This window comes from Nesoenas mayeri, assembly GCF_963082525.1.
Source record: "Nesoenas mayeri genome assembly, chromosome: 28".
Lineage (NCBI taxonomy): Eukaryota > Metazoa > Chordata > Aves > Columbiformes > Columbidae > Nesoenas > Nesoenas mayeri.
Window position 1 is genome coordinate 1,367,496 of NC_137558.1, and position 23,494 is coordinate 1,390,989.

A 23,494-nucleotide genomic window follows, 5' to 3' on the forward strand; every position below is an offset into this window, starting at 1 on the left:
GGCTGGCGGCGCGCGGGGGCCGGAAGTGGCTCGGGGGGGCCCGGGCGCTCCTCAGGTGAAGCCGCCGCCGGTGGAGCCGCCGATGGAGCCGCCGCTGGAGCCGCCGCGGCCCTGAGCCCCCCCCGCCGCTCCCTGAGCCCCGCGGCCGGGCCGGCCCGGGGGGGCCTCCCCGCGCCCCGCCGGTGAGACAACGGGGGGCGGCGGGGGGGGCTGTCAGGGCGCGGGGGGGGTTGGGGGGGTCCTGCTTTGGGCCCGTGTGTTGGGGGTGTCAGGGCTTTGGGGAGGCCCCAACCCCCACCCCGGGGTCGCTTTTGGGGGGGGGAGCCCTGAAATCCCCCCGTAGCCCTTTCCCCAGCGCGGGGGGGGGTTGTGGTGGGGTCCGTCTGTCCGTCTGCATTGGGCAGCGTTTCCCGCCTTGGGGTTTTGGGGGGGGGTCCTCTTGCCCCCCCGCTGATGTGGGGGAGGTGCTCAGGTGTGGGGTCCCCCCCCTGTTTCTACGTGTCCCCCCCGTTTCTGCGTGTCCCCCCCCGTTTCTATATGTTCCCCCCCATTTCTACGTGTCCCCCTCTATTTCTACGTGTCCCCCCATTTCTATATGTTCCCCCCATTTCTATATGTTCCCCCCATTTCTATGTGTTCCCCCCCATTTCTATGTGTTCCCCCCCATTTCTACGTGTCCCCCCATTTCTATATATCCCCCCCCATTTCTATGTGTTCCCCCCCATTTCTACGTGTCCCCCCTATTTCTATATGTTCCTCCCATTTCTATATATCCCCCCCTATTTCTACGTGTTCCCCCCTATTTCTACGTGTCCCCCCCGTTTCTATATGTCCCCCCCATTTCTATATGTCCCCCCCGTTTCTATATGTCCCCCCCTATTTCTACGTGTCCCCCCCTATTTCTACGTGTTCCCTTCCATTTCTATGTGTCCCCCCCATTCCTATATGTTCCCCCCATTTCTATGTGTCCCCCCCATTTCTATATGTTCCACCCATTTCTATGTGTCCCCCCCCCGTTTCTGCATGTCCCCCCATTTCTATATGTTCCCCCCCATTTCTACATGTCCCCCCTGTTTCTACATGTCCCCCCCCATTTCTACGTGTCCCCCCCATTTCTACGTGTCCCCCCCGTTTCTACGTGTCTCCCCCATTTCTATATGTTCCCCCCCATTTCTACGTGTCCCCCCCATTATTGGCTCCACAGCAGCTCTGGGGACATTGTGGGGGCCCCCCCAAAAACCCCGGTGCCACCAACCCACTCCATTTGCTCACCCCCAAACCCTGGGGGGGGTCCCCAAAGGGGACAGGACGAGGCTCCCGTTGCTCCTTCCTGAAGTGCAGCTTACGTGGGGGGGCTCTCCTTGGACACCGACTTTTTGGGGGGGACACTTGTGGGTCCCATCTCCCTGGTGCCCCCAGATTATGGGGTTTGTCCCCATTTTACCTTTTACTTGCAAGCGCTCAGGGGCACCCCAGTGTCCCCAAAACCCTCGGTGTCCCTAAACCCTCAGTGTCCCCAAACCCTCAGTGTCCCCCAAACCCCTCAGTGTCCCCAAACCCTCAATGCCCTCAAACCCTCAATGTCCCCAAAACCCTCAATGTCCCCCAAACCCTCGGTGTCCCCCAAACCCTCGGTGTCCCCCAAACCCTCAATGTCCCCAAACCCTCAATGTCCCCCAAACCCTCAATGTCCCCCAGACCCTCGGTGTCCCCTAAACCCTCGGTGTCCCCACAACCCTCAGTGTCCCCCAAACCCTCAGTGTCCCCCAAACCCTCAGTGTCCCCAAACCCTCAGTGTCCCCAAACCCCTCAATGTCCCCCAAACCCCTCAGTGTCCCCCAACCCCTCAGTGTCCCCCAACCCCTCAGTGTCCCCAACCCCTCAGTGTCCCCCCAAACCCTCAGTGTCCCCCAAACCCTCAGTGTCCCAAAACCCTCAATGTCCCCCAAACCCTCAATGTCCCCCAAACCCCTCAATGTCCCCCAAACCCCTCAATGTCCCCCAAACCCCTCAGTGTCCCCAAACCCTCAGTGTCCCCAAACCCTCAGTGTCCCCAGCGCCCGCCGCATTCACACAATTTCAGGATCAGGGAATTTCACCATCAAACCCAGGGGGGGGAATTTTCCTCCACTCCCAGCGAATCGATTCCATTTAAAACCTGAGCATCGTTAGCAAACGCGTCCATCCCTCCGTCCGTCTGTCTGTCTGAACAAACACTGAAGAAGAAGCAGCTTCTCCATCCTCCCGCATCTTCCCCTCTCTTGGGGGCTCCGCTTGTTATTTGGTGACACCCAACAAAGCCCAAATTCCCGCTTGGCCGGTGATTCCAACTCAGTGGCGGCCGCCGGACCTTGGAAACATCTTTAAAACGAGCCATTTATTACGGTTTGTGGTGCTTTTTGCCATCGGCGGCTTTGAAGCGGAATCACATCAGCGAGCGGGCGATGCTCGTGTCGAGCGTCATCCCCTAAATGGGAAAATAGGGGGAAAACGTGGCATTTTGGGGTATTCTACCATCGCTCGGAGCGCGTTATTAACAGCTCGTTATTAGCACGAAGGACGTTTGCTAATTACATCCCGCCCAGACGGAGCGTGTTTTTTATAAATTGGGTTAATTCTGAGGAGTTATTTTTTATTCCTTATTCCTTGAGCGTCGCCACTTGGGGCAAAGTCCTGATTTTGGAGGGGAGGGCGCCGTTCTGCTCTCATTTCCCTGCGTGTTTCAGGCTGCGCTTCCCAAGCTGATGATCCCACCTGATGAAGAACCTGAGATGGCCCCAAACCGGGAGTTTTGACCCCAAACCAGGAGGTTCAACCCCAAACCAGGACATTCGGCCCCAAACCAGGAGGTTCGACCCTAAACCAGGAGGTTCAGCCCCAAACCGGGACGTTCAGCCCCAAACCAGGAGGTTCGGCCCCAAACCAGGAGGTTCAACCCCAAACCGGGACGTTCAGCCCCAAACCAGGAGGTTCGGCCCCAAACCAGGAGGTTCAACCCCAAACCGGGACGTTCAGCCCCAAACCAGGAGGTTCAACCCCAAACCGGGACGTTCAGCCCCAAACCAGGACGTTCAACCCCAAACCGGGACGTTCAGCCCCAAACCAGGAGGTTCGACCCTAAACCAGGAGGTTCAGCCCCAAACTAGGAGGTTCAACCCCAAACCAGGACGTTCAGCCCCAAGCCAGGAGGTTCAGCCCCAAACCAGGAGGTTCGACCCCAAACCGGGATGTTCGGCCCCAAACCAGGAGGTTCAGCCCCAAACCTGGAGGTTCAGCCCCAAACCTGGAGGTTCAGCCCCAAACCTGGAGGTTCGACCCTAAACCAGGAGGTTCAGCCCCAAAGCGGGAGGTTCAACCCCAAACCAGGAGGTTCAGCCCCAAACCAGGAGGTTCGACCCCAAACCGGGACGTTCAGCCCGAAACCAGGAGGTTCGACCCCAAACCAGGACGTTCGGCCCCAAACCGGGAGGTTCTACCCCAATCGGCGTCACACACACAAGTTGTAACTCCCTGTCGTGATACCAAATAACACCCGGCGTGGGGATCCTGAAACGACCCCGGTGCTTCATTTAATTACTATTTCATTTTAAAATACAAAAGGAGTTCGGAATCGATCTCTTTTAACGAGGAGGAGCGTGTGGAACAGGCTCGTCAGCTCCGTTGGATTTGGGTCATTATTGGCTGATTCTATGAAAATTAACATCTCGTTATCGGTGTTCTCAGGTCCCGCTGTGACGGGTTGTTCCGTGTTCACCCATCGGGCGCTTGGCCCTCGCTCTTTATTTTATTACTCTTTAAATTGTGCGACGTTTAAGAGATTCCGACCTGAATTACGGTCGTCTCCGTTCATCTTACATTCCGGGGCGCTAAGCCCAGTTTAGGGGCGCTAAGCCCGGCTTAAGGCACCTCGTCTGCATCTGTGCTTACCCCGCGGTGTGGTTTGTACCATTCAAGAAGTTATTATAGGAGTAAATCCTTGTTTCAAAGGGGCGGCATCAAAAGGCAGCGACCGGTGTCTTTCCATTCTAAAAAGGCACCAAAACACCCCAAAAACCCCCCGGGGCTGGTGGAGAAATGGGGAAAAGGAGCCACCACACGATTCCCCTTTACGAGGAGATTCATCCCCGCTAATTATTGCTTCATTTTTAATTATTCTCCGCAGCAAACCCTCCATTTCCCGCCCTCAACAGCAAACCCCTCGTTTCTCAAACCGGGCTTGTTTTGGTTCTTCAACCGCCGCAATAATCACCAAATAAAACCTGTTTCAATGCATAAAACATTCGTTATCTCCCCAAATGGGGCGAGCAACACATGTGGCTGATTCTTTGCTGTCGGGACAGCATCTCATACCCAAAACCCTGTGGTTTCTCATAGATAAGCCAAAACCTTCGCCTTGGGACGGACCCGCCGTGTTTCCTGGTGTAAAAACCAGCTCCAAAAGCCGGTTTTAACTCAAGGGGGGGCAGTTTAAGCAGCTCTGACCCAGCTCTGCTTTTCTCTTTCAGCAAAGCACCTGAAGGATGGACATAGAAGACTGTAATGGCCGATCTTACATATCTGGTACGTCCCCCGTCTCCGTTTTACCGGCGTTTTCGGGTCGGTGACGCTCGCGTTTGTCAATCTGTCCCCATCTCGGTCGCTTCGCCGTCACGGATTAAGTGTTGAACAACATTCAGGACATCAGCATCTTTCCTTAAGTACCTGAGAAGCGTAATAAACAGCTCATTTGAAAGGAGCGGTATTTAGGCTGAGCCTAGGAAGTTTAGGCTGAGCCTAGGAAGTTTAGGCTGAGCTTAGGAAGTTTAGGCTCAGGTTATGTGCCTTGGGGACGTTCTGAAATGGGAAGAAAACCTGATTTTCCCTCTCGACAGCAGGAGGTGTCGGGGAGGTTGGTCCTTTGGGGCTCCCAAAACGGGGGTTCAGTCCCAATCTTGGGGATGTTGAGCCCGCAATTTGGTATTTAGGTTGATCGGCTTGTTTGGGGTGCGAACCCTTCGCTTTGTCCATCTTAAAAATGGAGGATTCGGGTCAAACTTGGCGCAGGTTTAGAAGCGGCAAAGGCAGAAGGAGCTCAAGGGTCTCCCCGACGATCCTGCGCTTGTGTGGCGCTTGGGGAGCGAATCCCCCGCCCCAGAGGTTGGTACCGGCCTAACAAAGCTCAGCTCATCGTTAGGTCAGCGCCTGCTAATTAAGCTTTGGCGGCTGAGCGGAGGAAACGGAGCGGAGTCTCGAAACTCGGTTCTGCGAAACGAGTTTTAATTAAACGAGCTCTTAAGAAAAAGCTCGTCAACTGAAAGCCCGGAAACTCATGCGAAACGTGGGGTGTTTTTGCCTTTGAATTCTTCACCGGAAAACAGGGCGGTTTTGAAATGGCTCGGGGTGGGATGGAGTCGGTAGCGCGGGGGATCCCCAAAAAACCCCCCCCAAAAAAAGGGAGTTTGGGTGCGGGGGTCGCTCAGAGCGTGTTCCTTGGGGAGCGAACCGAATGTCGCCCGAAATTGCCGCGTCTGAGGAGTTTTTGGGGAGGGGAGTTGCTGGGGGAGCCCGAATTTGGGGAGGTTTGGTGGTGGGATCGGCTCGGATACCCCGGGGGATCCTTTGGGATCAAAGGGGATCCTTTGGGGTTAGGGGGATCCTTTGGAGTTAGGGGGATCCTTTGGGATTAGGGGGAATCTTTGAGGTTAGGGGGATCCTTTGAGGTAAACAGGGATCCTTTGGGATACAAGGGGGATCCTTTGGATTAAACAGGGATCCTTTGAGGTAAACAGGGATCCTTTGGGATACAAGGGGGATCCTTTGGGTTAAACAGGGATCCTTTGGGATACAAGAAGGATCCTTTGGGAATAGGGGGAACCTTTGGGGTTAGTGGGATCCTTTGGGGTAAAAGGGGGATATTTTGGGTTAAACAGGGATCCTTTCGGATACAAGGGGGGTCCTTTGAGTTAAACAGGGATCCTTTGAGGTAAACAGGGATCCTTTGGGATACAAGGGTGATCCTTTGGGGTAAAAGGGGGATCCTTTGGGATACAAGGGGGATCCTTTGGGATAAACAGGGATCCTTTGGGATACAAGGGAGATCCTTTGAGAATAGAGGGAACCTTTGGGATTAGGGATAACCTTTGGGGTTAGAGGGATCCTTTGGGTTAAACAGGGATCCTTTGGGATACAAGGGGGATCCTTTGGGTTAAACAGGGATCCTTTGGGGTTAGGGAGATCCTTTGGGGTAAAAGGGGGATATTTTGGGTTAAACAGGGATCCTTTGGGATACAAGGGGGATCCTTTGGGGTTAGGGGGATCCTTTGGGATACAAGAGGGATCCTTTTGGTTAAACAGGGATCCTTTGGGATAAACAGGGATCCTTTGGGATACAAGGGGGATCCTTTGGGAATAGGGGGAACCTTTGGGATTAGGGAGAACCTTTGAGGTTGGGGGATCCTTTGGGATACAAGGGGGATCCTTTGGGATTAGGGGGAACCTTTGGGGTTAGAGGGACCTTTGGGATTAGGGGGATCCTTTTGGTTAAACAGGGATCCTTTGGGATACAAGGGGGATCCTTTGGGATAAACAGGGATCCTTTGGGTTAAACAGGGATCCTTTGGGATACAAGGGAGATCCTTTGGGGAAAAGGGGGATCCTTTGGGTTAAACAGGGATCCTTTGGGCTACAAGAGGGATCCTTTGTGCCGAGGGGGATCCTCTGGGATCCAGAGGGTAGCGGAGCTGAGTTTGGCGCAGAGAACACGCCACTGCATCCAACCTTTGCACCCCAAAGAACCGAGGCGAAATCCCACTTTTCGGCTTCAATTCCTCTCAGCGCTGAACTTCAGCTCAAGTTTGGGGTGCCGAACCCCTCCCCGAGGCGTCGGGACGGGGAACGGGCTGCCAAACGGGGGTTCCCGCTGCCGGCATCGCCTCTTTTTGCCCCCGACCATCTCCCCGCATCCCGGGGGGGTCCCGATGGCTCCTCCATTCCCGGAGCCGTCGACGGTGCCGTCGTCGCGTTACCCGTCGCACCCTCCGTTTCCCGCTCGCGTTTCGGGTCCTGCGTTGAACCCCCATGTCCCCCGCACGGTTCCCGCTCCCCGGTGCTCTCTGCCGGTAAAACCGGCGGCGGTTTTTCCCTGGTTTCCAGGAATAATCCGCTCTTCCTGGAAGGTGCGCGGCTGCGTGCGCCCCGGCAGCGCCGCGGCCCCGGTTTCCAAGGAGTTCAATGCGATAGCGCTCCGGGGCATCGAGGTATGGGGAGAATCACATAACATTGGGGGGGGGAGATGGAGATAACTCGGTGCCGCACGCAGGGGGATGCGCAGGGAGCCGATCCCGCCGATATTGGGGGGTTTGAACCCCCAGTGTTGGCGGGGAGCGGGGAAATAGCCCAGACCCCCCCACAGTGCTTATGGAATTGAATGTGGGCGCCTAGGGGGGGTTTTGGTCCCTGGAGTGATGGGGAGAGGGGCTCTCCCCCCGCTCCACGAAGCTCGTTACTCAGCTTTCTCGTTAACCCCGTGTGTGTCGTGGCAGCTTCAGGAGACTCAGATTCATCGGGCTGGGGGAGGGTCACCAAATCTGTGACCACGGAAGGAAAGAACAACCCCCGGGGGGGTGAATGGGGCTGGGGGTCCCGACTGAATTGTGGTTTGAGGAGACGGTTGCTGAGCTCAGCGTCCCGGTCGCCGTCGAGCCCTGGGCTGAACTGGGGGCACTGGGCTGAACTGGGGGCACTGGGCCGAACTGGGGGCACTGGGCCGAACTGGGGACCCAGGGTTGAACTGTGGACCCAGGGTTGAACTGGGGGCACTGGGCTGAACTGGGGGCACTGGGTTGAACTGGGGACCCAGGCTTGAACTGGAGACCCAGGGCTGAACTGGGAGCCCAGGGCTGAACTAGGAGCACTGGGCTGATCTGGGAGCACTGGGCTGATCTGGGAGCACTGGGCTGATCTGGGGTCCCAGGTTGAACTGGGAGCCCCAGGTTGAACTGGGAGCCCCGGGTTGAACTGGGAGCCCCAGGTTGAACTGGGAACCCAGGGTTGAACTGGGAGCACTGGGCCAAACTGGGGGCCCTGGACCAAACTGGGAGCCCTGGGCCAAACTGGGGACCCAGGGCTGAAGTGGGGACCCAGGGCTGAACTGGGGGCACTGGGCTGAACTGGGGACCCTGGGCTGAACTGGGAACCCCAGGAGAAGAGTTTCTGCAGGTGGGAATATTCCACTATAACGTTCCCAGCTGCACTGAGGGCCCCTGTGAGTCCCGCTGTCCCCATCCCGGCACCTTGGGGACATGGGGGGGCTGGCGGGGCCCCCCAGACGGTGTCACCGGAACAGAAACCGGCTGCGCCCCGAGGGGGAAAGAATGAGTCGGAGGTGCCGCGCAAACCGAATTCACTTTTAGTGTGAACGGGCCCATCGGGGTGTCCCTGTGTGCGAGTGGCACCTGGGATTGTCACCATTGTCACCGGGGTGGGTTCTGGGGGTGGTGGCGGCAGGAGGAGCGCGATCCAGAAGGCACCGAGCTCCGGGAGGGACGGTGCGGTGGGGGTGACGCTGTGTCCCCCGGCCCCGCAGCACCCCCTTTTAAACCTGGGGGGCCCCACGGGGGTTTTGGGGCGCCGCTGATGTGTGTTTCCCCTCCCGAAGGCAGCGGGGATTCCTCGCTGGAGAAGGAGTTCAGCTCGGCCATCGTGGGGGCCACGGTGAGCACCCCCAACAGCCAGCACTCCTCCCCGAGCCGCTCGCTCAGCGGTGAGTACCCCAAAAAGCCCTGTTTTCGCCCCAAAACCCATCGTTTTCCCATCCATCCGTCCCTTTTCCATCCATTCATCCATCCCTTTTCCGTCTGTCCCTTTTCCGTCTGTCCCTTTTCCATCCATCCATCCTTTTCCCATCTGTTCCTTTCCCATCTGTCCATTTCCCATCCGTCCCTTTCCCATCCATCCATCCCTTTTCCATCTGTCCTTCCCTTTCCCATCCGTCCATCCCTTTTCCATCCATCCCTTTTCCATCCATCCCTTTTCCATCCATCCCTTTTCCATCCATCCCTTTTCCATCCATCCCTTTTCCATCCATCCACCCCTTTTCCATCCGTCCCTTTTCCATCCATCCATCCTTTTCCCATCTGTTCCTTTCCCATCTGTCCATTTCCCATCCCTCCCTTTCCCATCCATCCATCCATCCATCCATCCCTTTTCCATCTGTCCCCTTCCCATCCATCTGTCCCCTTCCCATCCATCTGTCCCCTTCCCATCCATCTGTCCCTTTCCCATCCATCCGTCCCTTCCCCATCCATCCGTCCTTTTCCCATCTGTTCCTTTCCCATCCATCCGTCCGTCCCTTTTCCATCCGTCCGTCCCTTTTCCATCCGTCCGTCCCTTTTCCATCCGTCCCTTTTCCATCCGTCCCTTTTCCATCCGTCCCTTATCCATCCATCTGTTCCTTTTCCCATCTGTTCCTTTTCCCATCTGTCCATTTCCCATCCCTCCCTTTCTCATCCATCCATCCCTTTTCCATGTGTCCCTTTCCCATCCATCCGTCCGTCCCCTTCCCATCCGTCCGTCCCTTTTCCATCCATCCCTTTTCCATCCATCCCTTTTCCATCCATCCCTTTTCCATCCATCCATCCATCCCTTTTCCATCTGTTCCTTTCCCATCCATCTGTCCATCCCTTTCCCACTGTGCTTTTCCCATCCATCCACCCCTTTCCCATCCATCCACCCCTTTCCCATCCATTCACCCCTTTCCCACAGCACAGAAACTCCACCATCACTCCCCACATGTGCCCAGCGCATACACTCGCGACACCCCCACTTAAACCCCAACGCCTGACGCTCGCTCCTTCCAACCCAACCTAAAAAACCCCCCCAAAACCACTCCATTTCCAGCCCCGCATCATCTCCGCTGCCATTCCCCCCCTTTACTTTCCACCCGCCCCCCGAAGCCGCTCGGACGCTCCGCAAAGAAACGCGACCCGGGCGCTTTGTGTTTGTTTCTGGCTTCTGAGAGCTTGATGAGAAGCGAAGGGGCCGGGAGGACAATTCCGCTCCCTTCCCCTCGGCGCCGCTGATCCGACGTGACTCCCCGGCCGCCAACGTCGTGCCCGGAGGAGCTGGAGGGTTATATAACCTGTTCCGCTCCGCGCCGGCTCCTCACCGCGCTCCTTCTGAAAAGAGAATCACCGAACAATAGTTGCCCGCCCGGGAAAATGAAATAAGTCCCCGGGGAAACAAGGAGGGGGAAAGATGCTTAAAAAGAAATGCGATGAGAAGAATCGAAGCGCGGTGAATGTTGATGGAGCTTTTCACTTCGCTTTTGTGCGACGAGCGAGGGTTTATCGCTGTCCCCGGTTTGGGACGGAGGGGACGGAGCTGGGGAGGCACCGACCGGTGCATCCAGCCACCCCCATGAGTGGCTTTTTATACCTTTCCATAGCGGATCGTGCAGCAAAGATGGAAACTCACTGTGAAACAACGTCCTTAGCGAGCCAAGATTCACTGACCAACCGCAAGACGCTCATTGGGCTCTTTGTGCTGCTGCTTTTCGAGCTTTTATTGCTTCAGAGAGTCAAAATTTGGTGTCTTCCCTTCCTCTGCTGCAATTTATGGGCACGAGTGGCTCTTTGAATGCAGCGCTCTAAATATCTTCACGCCTTGGGGTGCAAACCATCCACCCCATTCTGTGATATGTTCTGTGTCTGTTCTTGCCCAGTCGACAAACCAAGACGCGTGTTTATCGCCAATAAGTCGCGCCTCCCGCTGTTTTAGGGGTTAAACCCTTCCTAAGCTGCGCTGGCGCCTGTTTAATCGAAGGTTTAACCCTGTCCCGCTTTCTCGCAGCGAACTCCATCAAGGTGGAGATGTACAGCGATGAGGAGGGCAGCCGGCTGCTGGCGCAGGACGAGCGCGCTGGACAAGGACGACAGCGTCATCGTGGACGACTCGCTCTCCGAACCCTTGGGCTACTGCGACGGGACGGGCGCGGAGCCGCACTCGCCGGGCGGCATCCGCTTGCCCAACGGCAAACTCAAGTGCGACGTGTGCGGCATGGTGTGCATCGGCCCCAACGTGCTCATGGTGCACAAGCGCAGCCACACCGGTGAGAGGGATGTGGGTGACAGTAAGAAAGGGGGTTTTTTCCACCCAAAATGGTGCTGGGATTCTATGATTCCACCCCGGGGGAGGGACGGAAACCAACACATCGTCGAGTCCAACCGCAATGCGACATTGGGGCTAAAATGTCCCCGTGAATGTCAACTGTTCACCCCCACCAGGGATGGTGACTCCACCACCACCCTGGGCAGCCTGTTCAATGCCCGATAGCCCTTTGGGGCAGAAATCACCCCAAATTTGTCCCCTCAGCCTCCCCTGGTGCAACGTGAGGCTGTTTCCTCTTCTACAAGTTGTTTGCCCAGTTTCTCCAGCATCACCGTTAATTTCATGGAATCACAAAATCATTTTGGTTGGAAAAGACCCTCAGGATCATCGATGCAACCAGAACCCAACTCCAGCACTAAACCTAAACCCTAAACCTCGTCTAAACGCCTTTTAAACCCCCCTAGGGATGGTGACTCCAGCACTGCCCTGGGCAACCTGTTCCAATGCCCAACAGCCCTTTAATGGATAAAACCTCCCTAATTTCCAGGGATCTGAGCCCATTTTCCCAAAGCCATGGCCAAGAAAACAGGGATTTGAGCCCGGTTTACCAAAGCCATGGTCCAAAAACCAGGGATCTGAGCTCAGTTTCCCAAAGTGATGGCCCAAAAACAAGAGATCTAAGCCCATTTTCCAAAGCGATGGTGCAAAAACCAGGGATCTGAGCCCATTTTCCCAAAGCGGTGGTGCAAAAACCAGTGATTTGAGCTTAATTTCCCAAAGCGATGGCCCAAAACCAAGGGATTTCAGCCCATTTTCCCAAAGCCTCAACCTCCTTCCCCAGCTCCGCTCCCTTCTCCAGCACCTCAAGGTGTTTCTTGTGAAGGACCCAAAACCAACCAGTCGTTAAACTGGGACTTTCCTTATCAAGCTTAGGCTCTCTCAGGCTGTTGATCCACAAGCTGCTCCTGCGCAAGCTTAGCAAAGCGCAGTTTAATGAGCGTTTGTGTGTGTTTGCAGGAGAAAGGCCGTTCCACTGCAACCAGTGCGGAGCCTCCTTCACCCAGAAGGGAAACCTGCTGCGCCACATCAAGCTGCACTCGGGCGAGAAGCCCTTCAAGTGTCCCTTCTGCAACTACGCGTGTCGCCGGAGGGACGCGCTCACCGGCCACCTGCGCACGCACTCGGGTGGGTACGCGCGGCGGGGGACCCAAAACGGGGGGCTGAGTATGGGTTACCAAAGCCAGGGTGCAAAAACAGGGGTTTGAGCTCAGTTTGCCAAAGCTATGGTGCAAAAACCAGGGATCTGAGCCCGTTTTTCCTAAAGTGGTGGTGCAGAAAACAGGGATTTGAGCTCAGTTTCCTAAAGCGATGGCCCAAAACCAAGAGATCTGAGCCCATTTTCCAAAGCAATGGTGCAAAAACCAGGGATCTAAGCCCATTTTCCCAAAGCCATGGCCAAGAAAACAGGGATTTGAGCCCGGTTTACCAAAGCCATGGTGCAAAACCAGGGATCTGAGCTCGATTTCCCAAAGCTGTGGTGCAAAAACCAGGGATCTGAGCCCGTTTTTCCTAAAGTGGTGGTGCAGAAAACAGGGATTTGAGCTCAGTTTCCTAAAGCGATGGCCCAAAACCAAGAGATCTGAGCCCATTTTCCAAAGCAATGGTGCAAAAACCAGGGATCTAAGCCCATTTTCCCAAAGCCATGGCCAAGAAAACAGGGATTTGAGCCCGGTTTACCAAAGCCATGGTGCAAAACCAGGGATCTGAGCTCGATTTCCCAAAGCTGTGGTGCAAAAACCAGGGATCTGAGCCCATTTTCTTAAAGCGATGATGCAAAAACCAGGGATTTGAGCTCAGTTTCCTAAAGCGATGGCCCAAAACCAAGAGATCTGAGCCCATTTTCCAAAGCGATGGTGCGAAAACCAGGGATGTGAGCTCAGTTTCCCAAAGCGATGGCCCAAAAACAAGGGATCTAAGCCTGTTTTCCCAAAGCAATGGCCCAAAACCAAGAGATCTGAGCCCATTTTCCAAAGCGATGGTGCGAAAACCAGGGATTTGAGCTCAGTTTCCCAAAGCGTTGGCCCAAAACCAAGGGATCTAAGCCTGTTTTCCCAAAGCCATGGTGCAAAACCAGGAATTTGAGCCCATTTCCCAAAGCAGTGGCCCAAAAACCAGGGATCTAAGCCCATTTTCCAAAGCAATAGTCCAAAAACCAGGATTTTGAGCCTATTTTCCTAAAGCAATGGTGCAGAAAACAGGGATCTGAGCCCATTTTCCCAAAGCCATGGCCAAGAAAACAGGGATTTGAGCCCGGTTTACCAAAGCCACGGTGCAAAACCAGGGATCTGAGCTCAGTTTCCCAAAGTAATGGCCCCAAAACAGGGATTTGAGCCCATTTTCCTAAAGCGATGGTGCAAAAAACAGGGATCTGAGCTCAGTTTCCCAAAGCCATGGTCCAAAAACAGGGATCTGAGCCCATTTTCCCAAAGCCATGGCCAAGAAAACAGGGTTTTGAGCCCGGATTACCAAAGCCACGGTGCAAAACCAGGGGTTTGAGCTCAGTTTCCCAAAGCTGTGGTGCAAAAACCAGGGATCTAAGCCCATTTTCCCAAAGCCATTGCCCAAAACTCAGGGATCTGAGCCCATTTCCCAAATCGACAGTGCAAAACCCAGGGATCTAAGCCCATTTTCCCAAAGCCAGAGTCCAAACCCCAGGGATTTGAGCCCAGTTTCCCAAAGCCTTGTCCTCCAGATGCACTCGTGTTGCAGCCCGACCCGCCGAGGCCTTTGTGCCGCTTTATTCCCTCAATTCCCAGGGGAGCGATCGCGCCCCTTTCTCACCCAGATCAGTGTTTAATTGGTTCTCACCCGGATCAATGTTTAATCGGCTTTAAGGAGCGGCGCGGCCCGCCCTGGGGAGCGCCGCGTCCCAACCGCACCGGCCGCCTTTGCTTTGCTCATTGCTTGGCCTTTTCCTTTCCAAACCGTGACATTTGCGACGTGGTTTTTTCCGTGATGTAACGACCGGGGGCTGGATGGGAAATCCACGCTCTATTTTCACCCTTTTTCCCCTCGTTTTGCGCGCCGGCGCTTTGCTAAAGTTCACTTGAACACCTGCAGCTCCAACCTTTCAAAACGAGAATCATGAGCTCCCTTTCAGCACAAAATCCACCCCTAAGAGCCTCCTCATTACTCCCCCTTGCATGAAAACATCCATTTCCTTTAAATCTCTCCCTTTTTCGAGTGATGCTTTGACTTTACGCTCCCACTTTGCAACGTTGATTCTTATGGGACTTTATCACCCGCATCAGAGACATTTTGGGGAGGGAAATCCAAGATATTGAGTCTAAAACAGCACCGGCGCTTCATTATCACAGAATCAACTGGGTTGGAAAAGACCTCAGAGATCATCGAGTCCAACCCTTAAGAAATAATACGATTATATTTTTTATAATATAATAATATAATATAGAATAATATAATTTAGAATATAATATAGAATAAACCCTTATGGTTTATTCTATAAGCCTTTTTGGGTCTCATCTGGTTCTCCAGCCTGGGTAGGGCAACGTGTGACAATTTGGAAGCCGCGGTGACATTTCGGGTACCGAAGTGACCTGGAACGCGTTGGTTTTGCTCCGGGAAGGAGGTGAGGTCGACCTCGGCTTTGCCGATGATGCCAAATCCCATCCCCGCATTCTTTCCTTATCTCTAAGAAAGCAGGAAGGCAGGAGTTGGAGGCACAAACCGCGGTGTCGTTGACTCCGGGGAGCAAAGAGCGTGTCCCCTGCTTTAAAAATACCTCCCTGTGTATCTAGGGAGATGTTTCCTTAGGGAAAATCTCTGTTCTTCACTTAATTCCACCCCCACTAGTGTTGGGTGTTGGGGTTTCGATGGGGCCGAACCCCAACTCAGAGCCAAAACTTGAGGTTCACTCGGGGGACGCGAATCATCCAGTTCTGGGGTGTGAGGACATTGCTGATCGTGTCCCCTCTTGGTCAGAATGTGTCACCTCGATGCGTTCAATCAAGCAACGCGGAATTGGGACAAACCCTATGAGCACCCAAATTAGCCTTGATGGGAGCTAATTACCAAGAAAAACCTCGTTTTCGGGTAACGAGAGGCCCATGCGTTTCATGCCGGCCCCGTGGGGGACGCGGAGCTTTCATCTCATAACACGCCGTCCGAAAGGAGGAAAACCGGCGAGGTATTAAACCCAGATCAAACAACGCTCGAGAATAGATCAGAAGCTTCAGCACCCTCGGCCCCCCGAGATCTCCCACCCTCGTGGCTTCGTGGCCTCATAAATCAGGTTGAGGTTGGAAATTTGGGGTGGTTTCTTCCCAATTAAAGGGTGTTGGGTGTTGAACAAGCGGTGGAGTCGCCGTCCCCGGAGGGTCGAACGGACGAGGGTCGCGGGGACGTGATGATGTTGGACTCGATGATATTCAGTCTTTTCCACCCAAAATGATTCGGTGATTCCTCTGGAGTATCTTTATGAGCTGGAGAAGCCAAGAGGGACCTTAAACATTCCAAGAGGACGGACCCGATTATGCGGTAATGGGCACAGACCGAAACACGAGACGTTCCAGAAGCAGCTTCTTCATTTTGGGGACACATTTGGGACAGACGACCCCAGCGCAGCTCGAGAAGCACAAACACGGTTGGTATTTCATTGACAAGCACCAAAACGGAGCCATTTGGAGGAACCTTCGCTTGGACGTGATGCGGATCAACGAGACGCGATGGGATTTGGCGCCGAGGCCATCGCATCCGAGTCACTGGCGGCAAATTCCTAACGCGTATTGTTGTGTTCTGGTGACATCCTTGTGTCCCTTGGGGACATTTGTGACAACGCTGCCACCCGGGAGGATAAATTTGCGCTCGTCAGCGGCTTCTTGGGGTTGATTTTTAACCTGGAGCTTCACCACTGTGGTTTTGGGGCAGAAACCGGTAGAATCGGTGCCTCTGCAAAACACACAAATCCAGGTGACAAAGTTGGGGCCGAGGGTAAACTACAGCGTCAAAACGTGTGTTGTTTTCTTTTAAAAGAGCAGTTAAAGGTTAAACCACAAGCTGCAAAAATAACACCCCCAAACAAGCTTGTCGGGACAGGAACAAAGAGCGCGGATTAGGTGGCACCTCGTAGCAAAAACACCAGGCGCCTGGTTTTGGGGCGTTTTCAGCCAGAAGGGGGAAAATTGAGAGAGGTGAGGATAAAAAGTAAAGTAATTAAGAAGTTGGGGGGGGCAGCTGCCCCCGATAAATATCAACGTTGATGTGGAGCAAGGTTTGGGTAGAGCTGGGTTGGGTAGAGCTGGGTTGGGTAGAGCGGGGTTGGGTAGAGTTGAGTTGGGAAGAGCCGGCTTGGGAAGAGCCGGCTTGGGAAGAGCCGGCTTGGGTAGAGCTGGCTTGGGTAGAGCCGGCTTGGGAAGAGCCAGGTTGGGAAGAGCTGGCTTGGGTAGAGCCGGCTTGGGTAGAGCCGGCTTGGGTAGAGACGGGTTGGGAAGAGCTGGGTTGGGTAGAGCTGGGTTGGGTAGAGCTGGGTTGGGTAGAGCTGAGTTGGGAAGAGCTGGGTTGGGTAGAGCTGGGTTGGGTAGAGCTGGGTTGGGTAGAGCTGGGTTGGGTAGAGCCGGGTTGGGTAGAGTTGAGTTGGGAAGAGCTGGCTTGGGAAGAGCCGGCTTGGGTAGAGCCGGCTTGGGAAGAGCCGGGTTGGGTAGAGCTGGCTTGGGTAGAGCTGGCTTGGGAAAAGCTGGCTTGGGAAGAGCCGGGTTGGGTAGAGCCGGGTTGGGTAGAGCCGGGTTGGGAAGAGCCGGGTTGGGAAGAGCCGAGTTGGGTAGAGTTGGGTTTGGGAAGAGTTGGGTTGGGAAGAGTTGGGTTTGGGAAGAGTTGGGTTTGGGAAGAGTTGGGTTTGGGTAGAGTTGGGTTTGGGAAGAGTTGGGTTTGGGAAGAGTTGGGTTTGGGTAGAGCTGGCTTGGGTAGAACTGACTTGGGCAGAGCTGGCTTGGGAAGAGTTGGTGTGGGAAGAGCCAAACGTGACTCATTTTCCTTTAGATATTGCGCCAAATCGTGCTTTATTTCCATAGGACCCCCCAGCCCTTGTTCTGTTATGGGGGCAACTTTGGGGTTCGCACAGCGGCGTTTTTGGGGTGTTCTCTTGGCCGGCACCAAAAGCCGCGCGCGTCGCGTCTCTTCCTCCCATCCCCGCTCATTTTAACCCATTCCTACCTCCTTTCTCTCCGTTCCACACCCATCCAAGCCCTTCGGCGCGGGGAAAACCTCCTTCTTAACCATATTGGGGTGTTTTTCGGCGTGTTTTCGCAGTCTCCTCCCCCACCGTCGGCAAACCCTACAAGTGCAACTACTGCGGGCGCAGCTACAAGCAGCAGAGCACATTGGAGGAGCATCGGGAGCGCTGCCACAGCTACCTGCAGAGCCTCAGCGCCGAACCGCAGCCGCTACCGGGACAGCCGGGTCAGTACCGCGGTGCCACACGCACCCATTGATCCCATTTCCAACCCCCTTCGCTTTGGGGTGCAACCAAACTATGAGTTTTTCCGGCTCCGCGGCCAATTTGGCACCTCTAGATGCGCCGTTCTAACCGGTAACACGTAACCGGGCGCCCCCCAGGGTCACAGCGTTTTGTCCCCAACCTGTGAACCCCAATTTTCCTGCCCCAGGTGACGAGATGCGCGAGCTGGAGATGGTGCCGGATTCTCTGCTCCATGGCTCGAGCGACCGGCCGCCGTTTCTCGACCGGCTCGGCAACAGCCTCGCCAAACGGAAACGCTCCACGCCGCAGAAGTTCGTGGGTAAGGGGGTTTGCTTTGTGTCCCCCCCCCAAAAAAACTAGGGCTGGTCCCCAAAAGCAGCGCTGTCCCCTTAAACCAGGGCTGCCCCCTTAAACCAGGGCTGCCCCCTTAAACCGGGCTGCCCCCTTAAACCAGCGCTGTCCCCTTAAACCAGGCTGCTCCCCAGATCTGGGGCTGCCCCCTTAAACCAGCGCTGCCCCCTTAAACCAGGCTGCTCCCCAAACCTGGGGCTGCCCCCTTAAACCAGGGCTGTCCCCTTAAACTAGCGCTGCCCCCTTAAACCGGGCTGCTCCCTTAAACCAGCACTGTCCCCTTAAACCAGGCTGCTCCCCAAATCTGGGACTGCCCCCTTAAACCAGGGCTGCTCCCCAAATCTGGGGCTGCTCCCTTAAGCCGGGGCTGTTCCCTTAAACCAGGCTGTTCCCTTAAACCAGGGCTGCTCCCTTAAACCAGCGCTGTCCCCTTAAACCAGGCTGCTCCCCAAATCTGGGCTGCTCCCTTAAACCAGCGCTGCCCCCTTAAACCAGGCTGCTCCCCAAATCTGGGGCTGCCGCCTTAAACCAGGGCTGCTCCCTTAAACCAGTGCTGCTCCCTTAAACCAGGCTGCTCCCCAAATCTGGGCTGCTCCCTTAAACCAGCGCTGCCCCATTAAAGCAGGGCTGCCCCCTTAAACCAGGCTGCTCCCCAAATCTGGGGCTGCCGCCTTAAACCAGGGCTGCTCCCTTAAACCAGGGCTGCTCCCTTAAACCAGTGCTGCTCCCTTAAACCAGGCTGCTCCCCAAATCTGGGCTGCTCCCTTAAACCAGCGCTGCCCCATTAAAGCAGGGCTGCCCCCTTAAACCAGGCTGCTCCCCAAATCTGGGGCTGCCCCCCTAAACCAGGATGCTCCCTTAAACCAGTGCTGCTCCCTTAAACCAGGCTGCTCCTCAAATCTGGGCTGCTCCCTTAAACCAGCGCTGCCCCATTAAAGCAGGGCTGCCCCCTTAAACCAGGCTGCTCCCCAAATCTGGGGCTGCCCCCTTAAACCAGGATGCTCCCTTAAACCAGCGCTGCCGCCTTAAACCGGGCTGCTCCCCAAATCTGGGCTGCCCCCTTAAACCAGGGCTGCCCCCTTAAACCAGGCTGCTCCCCAAATCTGGGGCTGCTCCCAAAACCAGGGTTGGGCTCTGGAACTACACCTGGCCCCAAAAATGGGGCTGCCCTCCAAAACAAGGGTTGTCCCCCAAACTGTGGCTGCGCCACTAGAACCACAACTGCCCCCCCCCCCAAACCAGGAGTGTCCCCAAAAGTAGATCTGGCCTCCAAAATCACATCTGGCTTCCAAAATCACATTTGCCCCCCGAATCCAGGGCTGCCCCCAAAACCATGGGTGGTCCCCCAAAAGCATGACTGGCCCCCTAACCAGGGCTGCCCCCCAAAACTATGGATGCCCCTGAAAACCACAACTAGCCCCCTAACCAGGGCTGCCCCCCCAAAACCATGGGTGCCCCCCAAAAACACATCTGTCTCTCTAACCAGGGCTGCCCCCCCAAAACCACAACTGCCTCCCCAAATCCAGGGCTGCCTCCAAAACTATGGGTGCCCGCCATACCACATCTGCCCCCCGAAACCACATCTGCCCCCCAAAACCAGAACTGCTGCCCAGAAACCAAGGCTGCCCCCCAAACTAGGACTTCCCTCCCCAACCCAGGGTTTCCCCCCAAACCCCGGGGTCCCCCCAAACCCTGTGGTCCCCCCAACCCAGTGCTGCCCCCCAACCTTCCCCCCTGCCCCACGGCCGCCCCCCTTGACATGTCCCTGTGTCCCGCAGGCGAGAAGCAGATGCGCTTCGCCCTGTCGGACCTGCCCTTCGACGTGAGCCCCGGCTTCGAGAAGGACGTGGAGGTGCTGCCGGCCCCCCACCCCCTGGACCCCCCCTACGGCGGCTCCCTGGCCCTGCTGGGGGGGGAGCCCCTGCGCCCGCTGCGCCTGCCCCCCACAAACTGCATCTCCGAGGTCACCCCGGTCATCAGCTCCGTCTACACCCAACTGCAGCCTCTCCCCACGCGCTTGGAGGTACCGGGGGGCCGGGATGGCGCTGAGGGGCCCGAGGAGCCGCCGGAGCCGGTGCCGGTGCTTTACCGGACCCGAGAACCCGCCGTTTCGCCCCAAAACGGTTGCCAGGACTCTACGGACACCGAGAGTAACCACGAAGAGCGCGGCTCGCAGCCCCCGCCGGGGAGTGGCGCCGGCGGTCGCCACAGCCCCGCGTACGCCAAAGAGGACCCCAAAAGCAGCGAGGGGACCCCCGGCGGGGGACGAGGGGCCCCCCGCGCCGGGCTGCGCGTGGTGACGGAGGCCGGCGAGCCGGTGCGGGCGTTCCGCTGCGAGCATTGCCGCATCCTCTTCCTCGACCACGTCATGTTCACCATCCACATGGGCTGTCACGGCTTCAGGGACCCGCTCGAGTGCAACATCTGCGGCCACCGCAGCCAGGACCGGTACGAGTTCTCCTCCCACATCGTGCGGGGGGAGCACAAAACCGCCTGAAAACACCCCAACCACCCCCCCCACCATAGCCCCAGTCCCCCCGTGTCCCCATATCCCTTTATCCTTATGTCCCCGTGTCCCCGTGTTCCCATGTCCCCGTGTTCCCATGTCCCTATATCCCCGTGTCCCCATGTCCCCATATCCCTAACCCCCATGTCCCTGTGTCCCCATATCCCTGTGTCCCTATATCCCCATATTCCTGTGTCCCCATGTTCCCATGTCCCCATATTCCTGTGTCCCCGTGTCCCTGTGTCCCCATATCCCCATAATGTCCCCATGTCCCTGTATCCCCGTGTCCCCATATCCCTGTATCCCCGTGTCCCCATGTCCCTATGTCCCCATATCCCTATCCCCCCGTGTCCCCGTGTCCCTGTGTCCCCGTGTCCCTGTGTCCCCATGTCCCTGTGTCCCCATGTCCATGTGTCCCTATATCCCCATATCCCTGTGTCCCCATGTTCCCATGTCCCCATATCCCTATCCCCCCATGTCCCTGCGTCCCTGTGTCCCCATATCCCCATGTCCCTATGTCCCCATATCCCCATGTCCCTGTGTCCCTATATCCCCATATCCCTGTATCCCTGTGTCCCCATGTCCCTATGTCCCCATATCCCTATCCCCCCTATATCCCCATGTCCCCATGTCCCTATATCCCCGTGTCCCTGTGTCCCTATATCCCCATATCCCTGTGTCCCCGTGTCCCCATGTCCCCATATCCCTATATCCCTATCCCCCCATGTCCCTGTGTCCCCATGTCCCCGTGTCCCTGTGTCCCCATGTCCCCATATCCCTATCCCCCCATATCCCCATGTCCCTGTGTCCCCCTGTCCCCATATCCCTATATCCCTGTGTCCCCATGTCCCTGTGTCCCCATGTCCCTGTGTCCCCCTGTCCCCATATCCCTATATCCCTATCCCCCCCTGTCCCCATGTCCCTATCCCCCCATATCCCCGTGTCCCCATGTTCCCATGTCCCTATCCCCCCATGTCCCCATATCCCTGTGTCCCCGTGTCCCCATGTTCCCATACCCCTATCCCCCTGTGTCCCCGTGTCCCCATGGCCCTGTGTCCTTGTCTCCCCATATCCCTATCCCCCTATGTCCCCGTGTCCCCATGTCCCCGTGTCCCCATGTCCCTGTGTCCCCATGTCCCCATCTCCCTATGTCCCCCTGTCCCTGTGTCCCCATGTCCCCCTGTCCCCCCCAGGCATGGGACTGTTGGTTACTCTGATTCGGTCGGTAGGTCTGATTTCCTTTCCTGCTCTTTGCACTGACTTGAGCTACAAATATTTAAAAAAACAACTAAAAACAAGAAAAAAAATAGATAATTAACACCCCCCCACCCCCGATGAGGGGGGGGGCTCTTAACGATTTGCCTTTTTATAAACGGACTTATTTAAATATTAACGGACATTTTGTGCTTCACCCCCCCCACCCCCTTATTATTTATTAAGCTGTTTAGTTGCTCTTTTTATAACAATTTTGATTGTTTTTTGGCTTTTTCGCCCCAAAGTCTCACTTGAATTTTGGAGACTAAACCCCCTCCCAACCCCCCCCCCGTAGCCCTTTCCTTGGTGCGAACCTCAAATTCGGTGCTAAACCCCCCCCCCCCCGGGACCCCCCCAACCCAACCTGAGCTTTAACGAGTTGAAGTAAAGCGGGGACCCCCCCACACCCCCCCAAAGAAACCAGTTTGGTACTGGGAGCTGCCCAGTCCCCCAACCCCGCGGTGCTCGAACCCCCCCAGCCCTGGGGGGGGCGCTGGGGGTCTGGGCCCCCCCCCATAAATGAAGGAATGGGGGGGGTGGGGGGCTCTTCCTCCCCTTCCTCCTCCTCCTCCTCAGGCCAGTACCTCCAACCCGCGCTGCTGCAGGGGGGGCGCGGGGACCCCCCCATATTTTTTGGGGGGGTCACAGTGTGTGTGTTGGGGGGGGAGAGTTTGGGGGGGGTCACTTGCTGCAGCTGAGCCCCCTGTTCCCTGGGAGCCACGTGGTTTGGGGGGGGGGGATATGGGGGGGGCACTGGAGCCGGGACCCCCGGGAATGGGGTGACCCCCCCCCCCCAAAATGGGGTGACCCCCCCCAGAATGGAGTGACCCCCAGAATGGGGTGATCCCCCTAGAATGGGGTGACCCCCCATAATGGAGTGATCCCCTAAAATGGGGTGACCCCCCCAGAATGGGGTGATCCCCCCAGAATGGAGTGATCCCCTAAAATGGGGCGACCCCCCCAGAATAGGGTGATCCTCCCATAATGGGGTGACCCCCCCAGAATGGGGTGATCCCCTAAAATGGGGCAACCCCCCCATAATGGGGTGATCCCCCCAGAATGGGGCGACCCCCCAAAATGGGGTGACCCCCCCCAGAATGGAGTGATCCCCTAAAATGGGGCGATCCCCCCAGAATAGGGTGATCTCCCCAGAATGGGGTGACCCCTCAAAATGGGGTGACCCCCCCCCAGAATGGGGCGACCCCCCCAGAATAGGGTGATCCTCCCAGAATGGGGCGACCCCCCCAAAATGGGGTGATCCCCCCAAAATAGGGTGATCCCCCCAGAATGGGGTGACCCCTCAAAATGGGGTGATCCCCCCAGAATAGGGTGACCCCCCATAATGGAGTGATCCCCTAAAATGGGGTGACCCCCCCATAGTGGGGCGACCTCCCCATAGTGGGGTGACCCCCCATAATGGGGTGACCCCCCATAATGGGGTGACCTCCCCAGAATGGGGCGACCCCCCCAGAATAGGATGATCCCCTAAAATAGGGCGACCCCCCCAGAATGGGTGTTCACCCCCCAAAAGGGGCCAACAGAACCAAAAACCTCCCCGGGTCGGGGGGTCCCGGCCGAGCTGCCCCCCCTCGGTGCTCCCCAAACCCCAATGCGGGGTGGGGGGGGTGGGGGGTCCCACTGCCCCCCCCCAGGCCCAGGCTGCACCCCCCCCCCCCCAAAACGGGGTCTCCTGAGGCTGAAACCAAAGGTTTGTCCCTTTTTCTACGGACACCAACGCAACCACCTCACACCCCCAAAAACGGGCTTTTCCGCCCCAAAACCTCCTTCCTTTTCCTTTCCATCTC

The 23,494-nt window shown here is 56.5% G+C and overlaps 1 protein-coding gene across 1 annotated transcript; it reads left to right on the plus strand.

Moving 5' to 3' along the window:
* Positions 1 to 44: 44 nt before the first annotated feature.
* Positions 45 to 20,460, plus strand: IKZF4 (IKAROS family zinc finger 4). The gene is given in 9 exon segments (XM_080360466.1): positions 45 to 182; positions 4,506 to 4,560; positions 8,636 to 8,740; positions 10,828 to 10,894; positions 10,896 to 11,086; positions 12,103 to 12,270; positions 17,410 to 17,559; positions 17,766 to 17,897; positions 19,708 to 20,460. Coding segments are annotated over 8 exon segments (1,572 nt in total). The 5' UTR covers positions 45 to 182; positions 4,506 to 4,520; the 3' UTR covers positions 20,427 to 20,460.
* Positions 20,461 to 23,494: the final 3,034 nt, after the last annotated feature.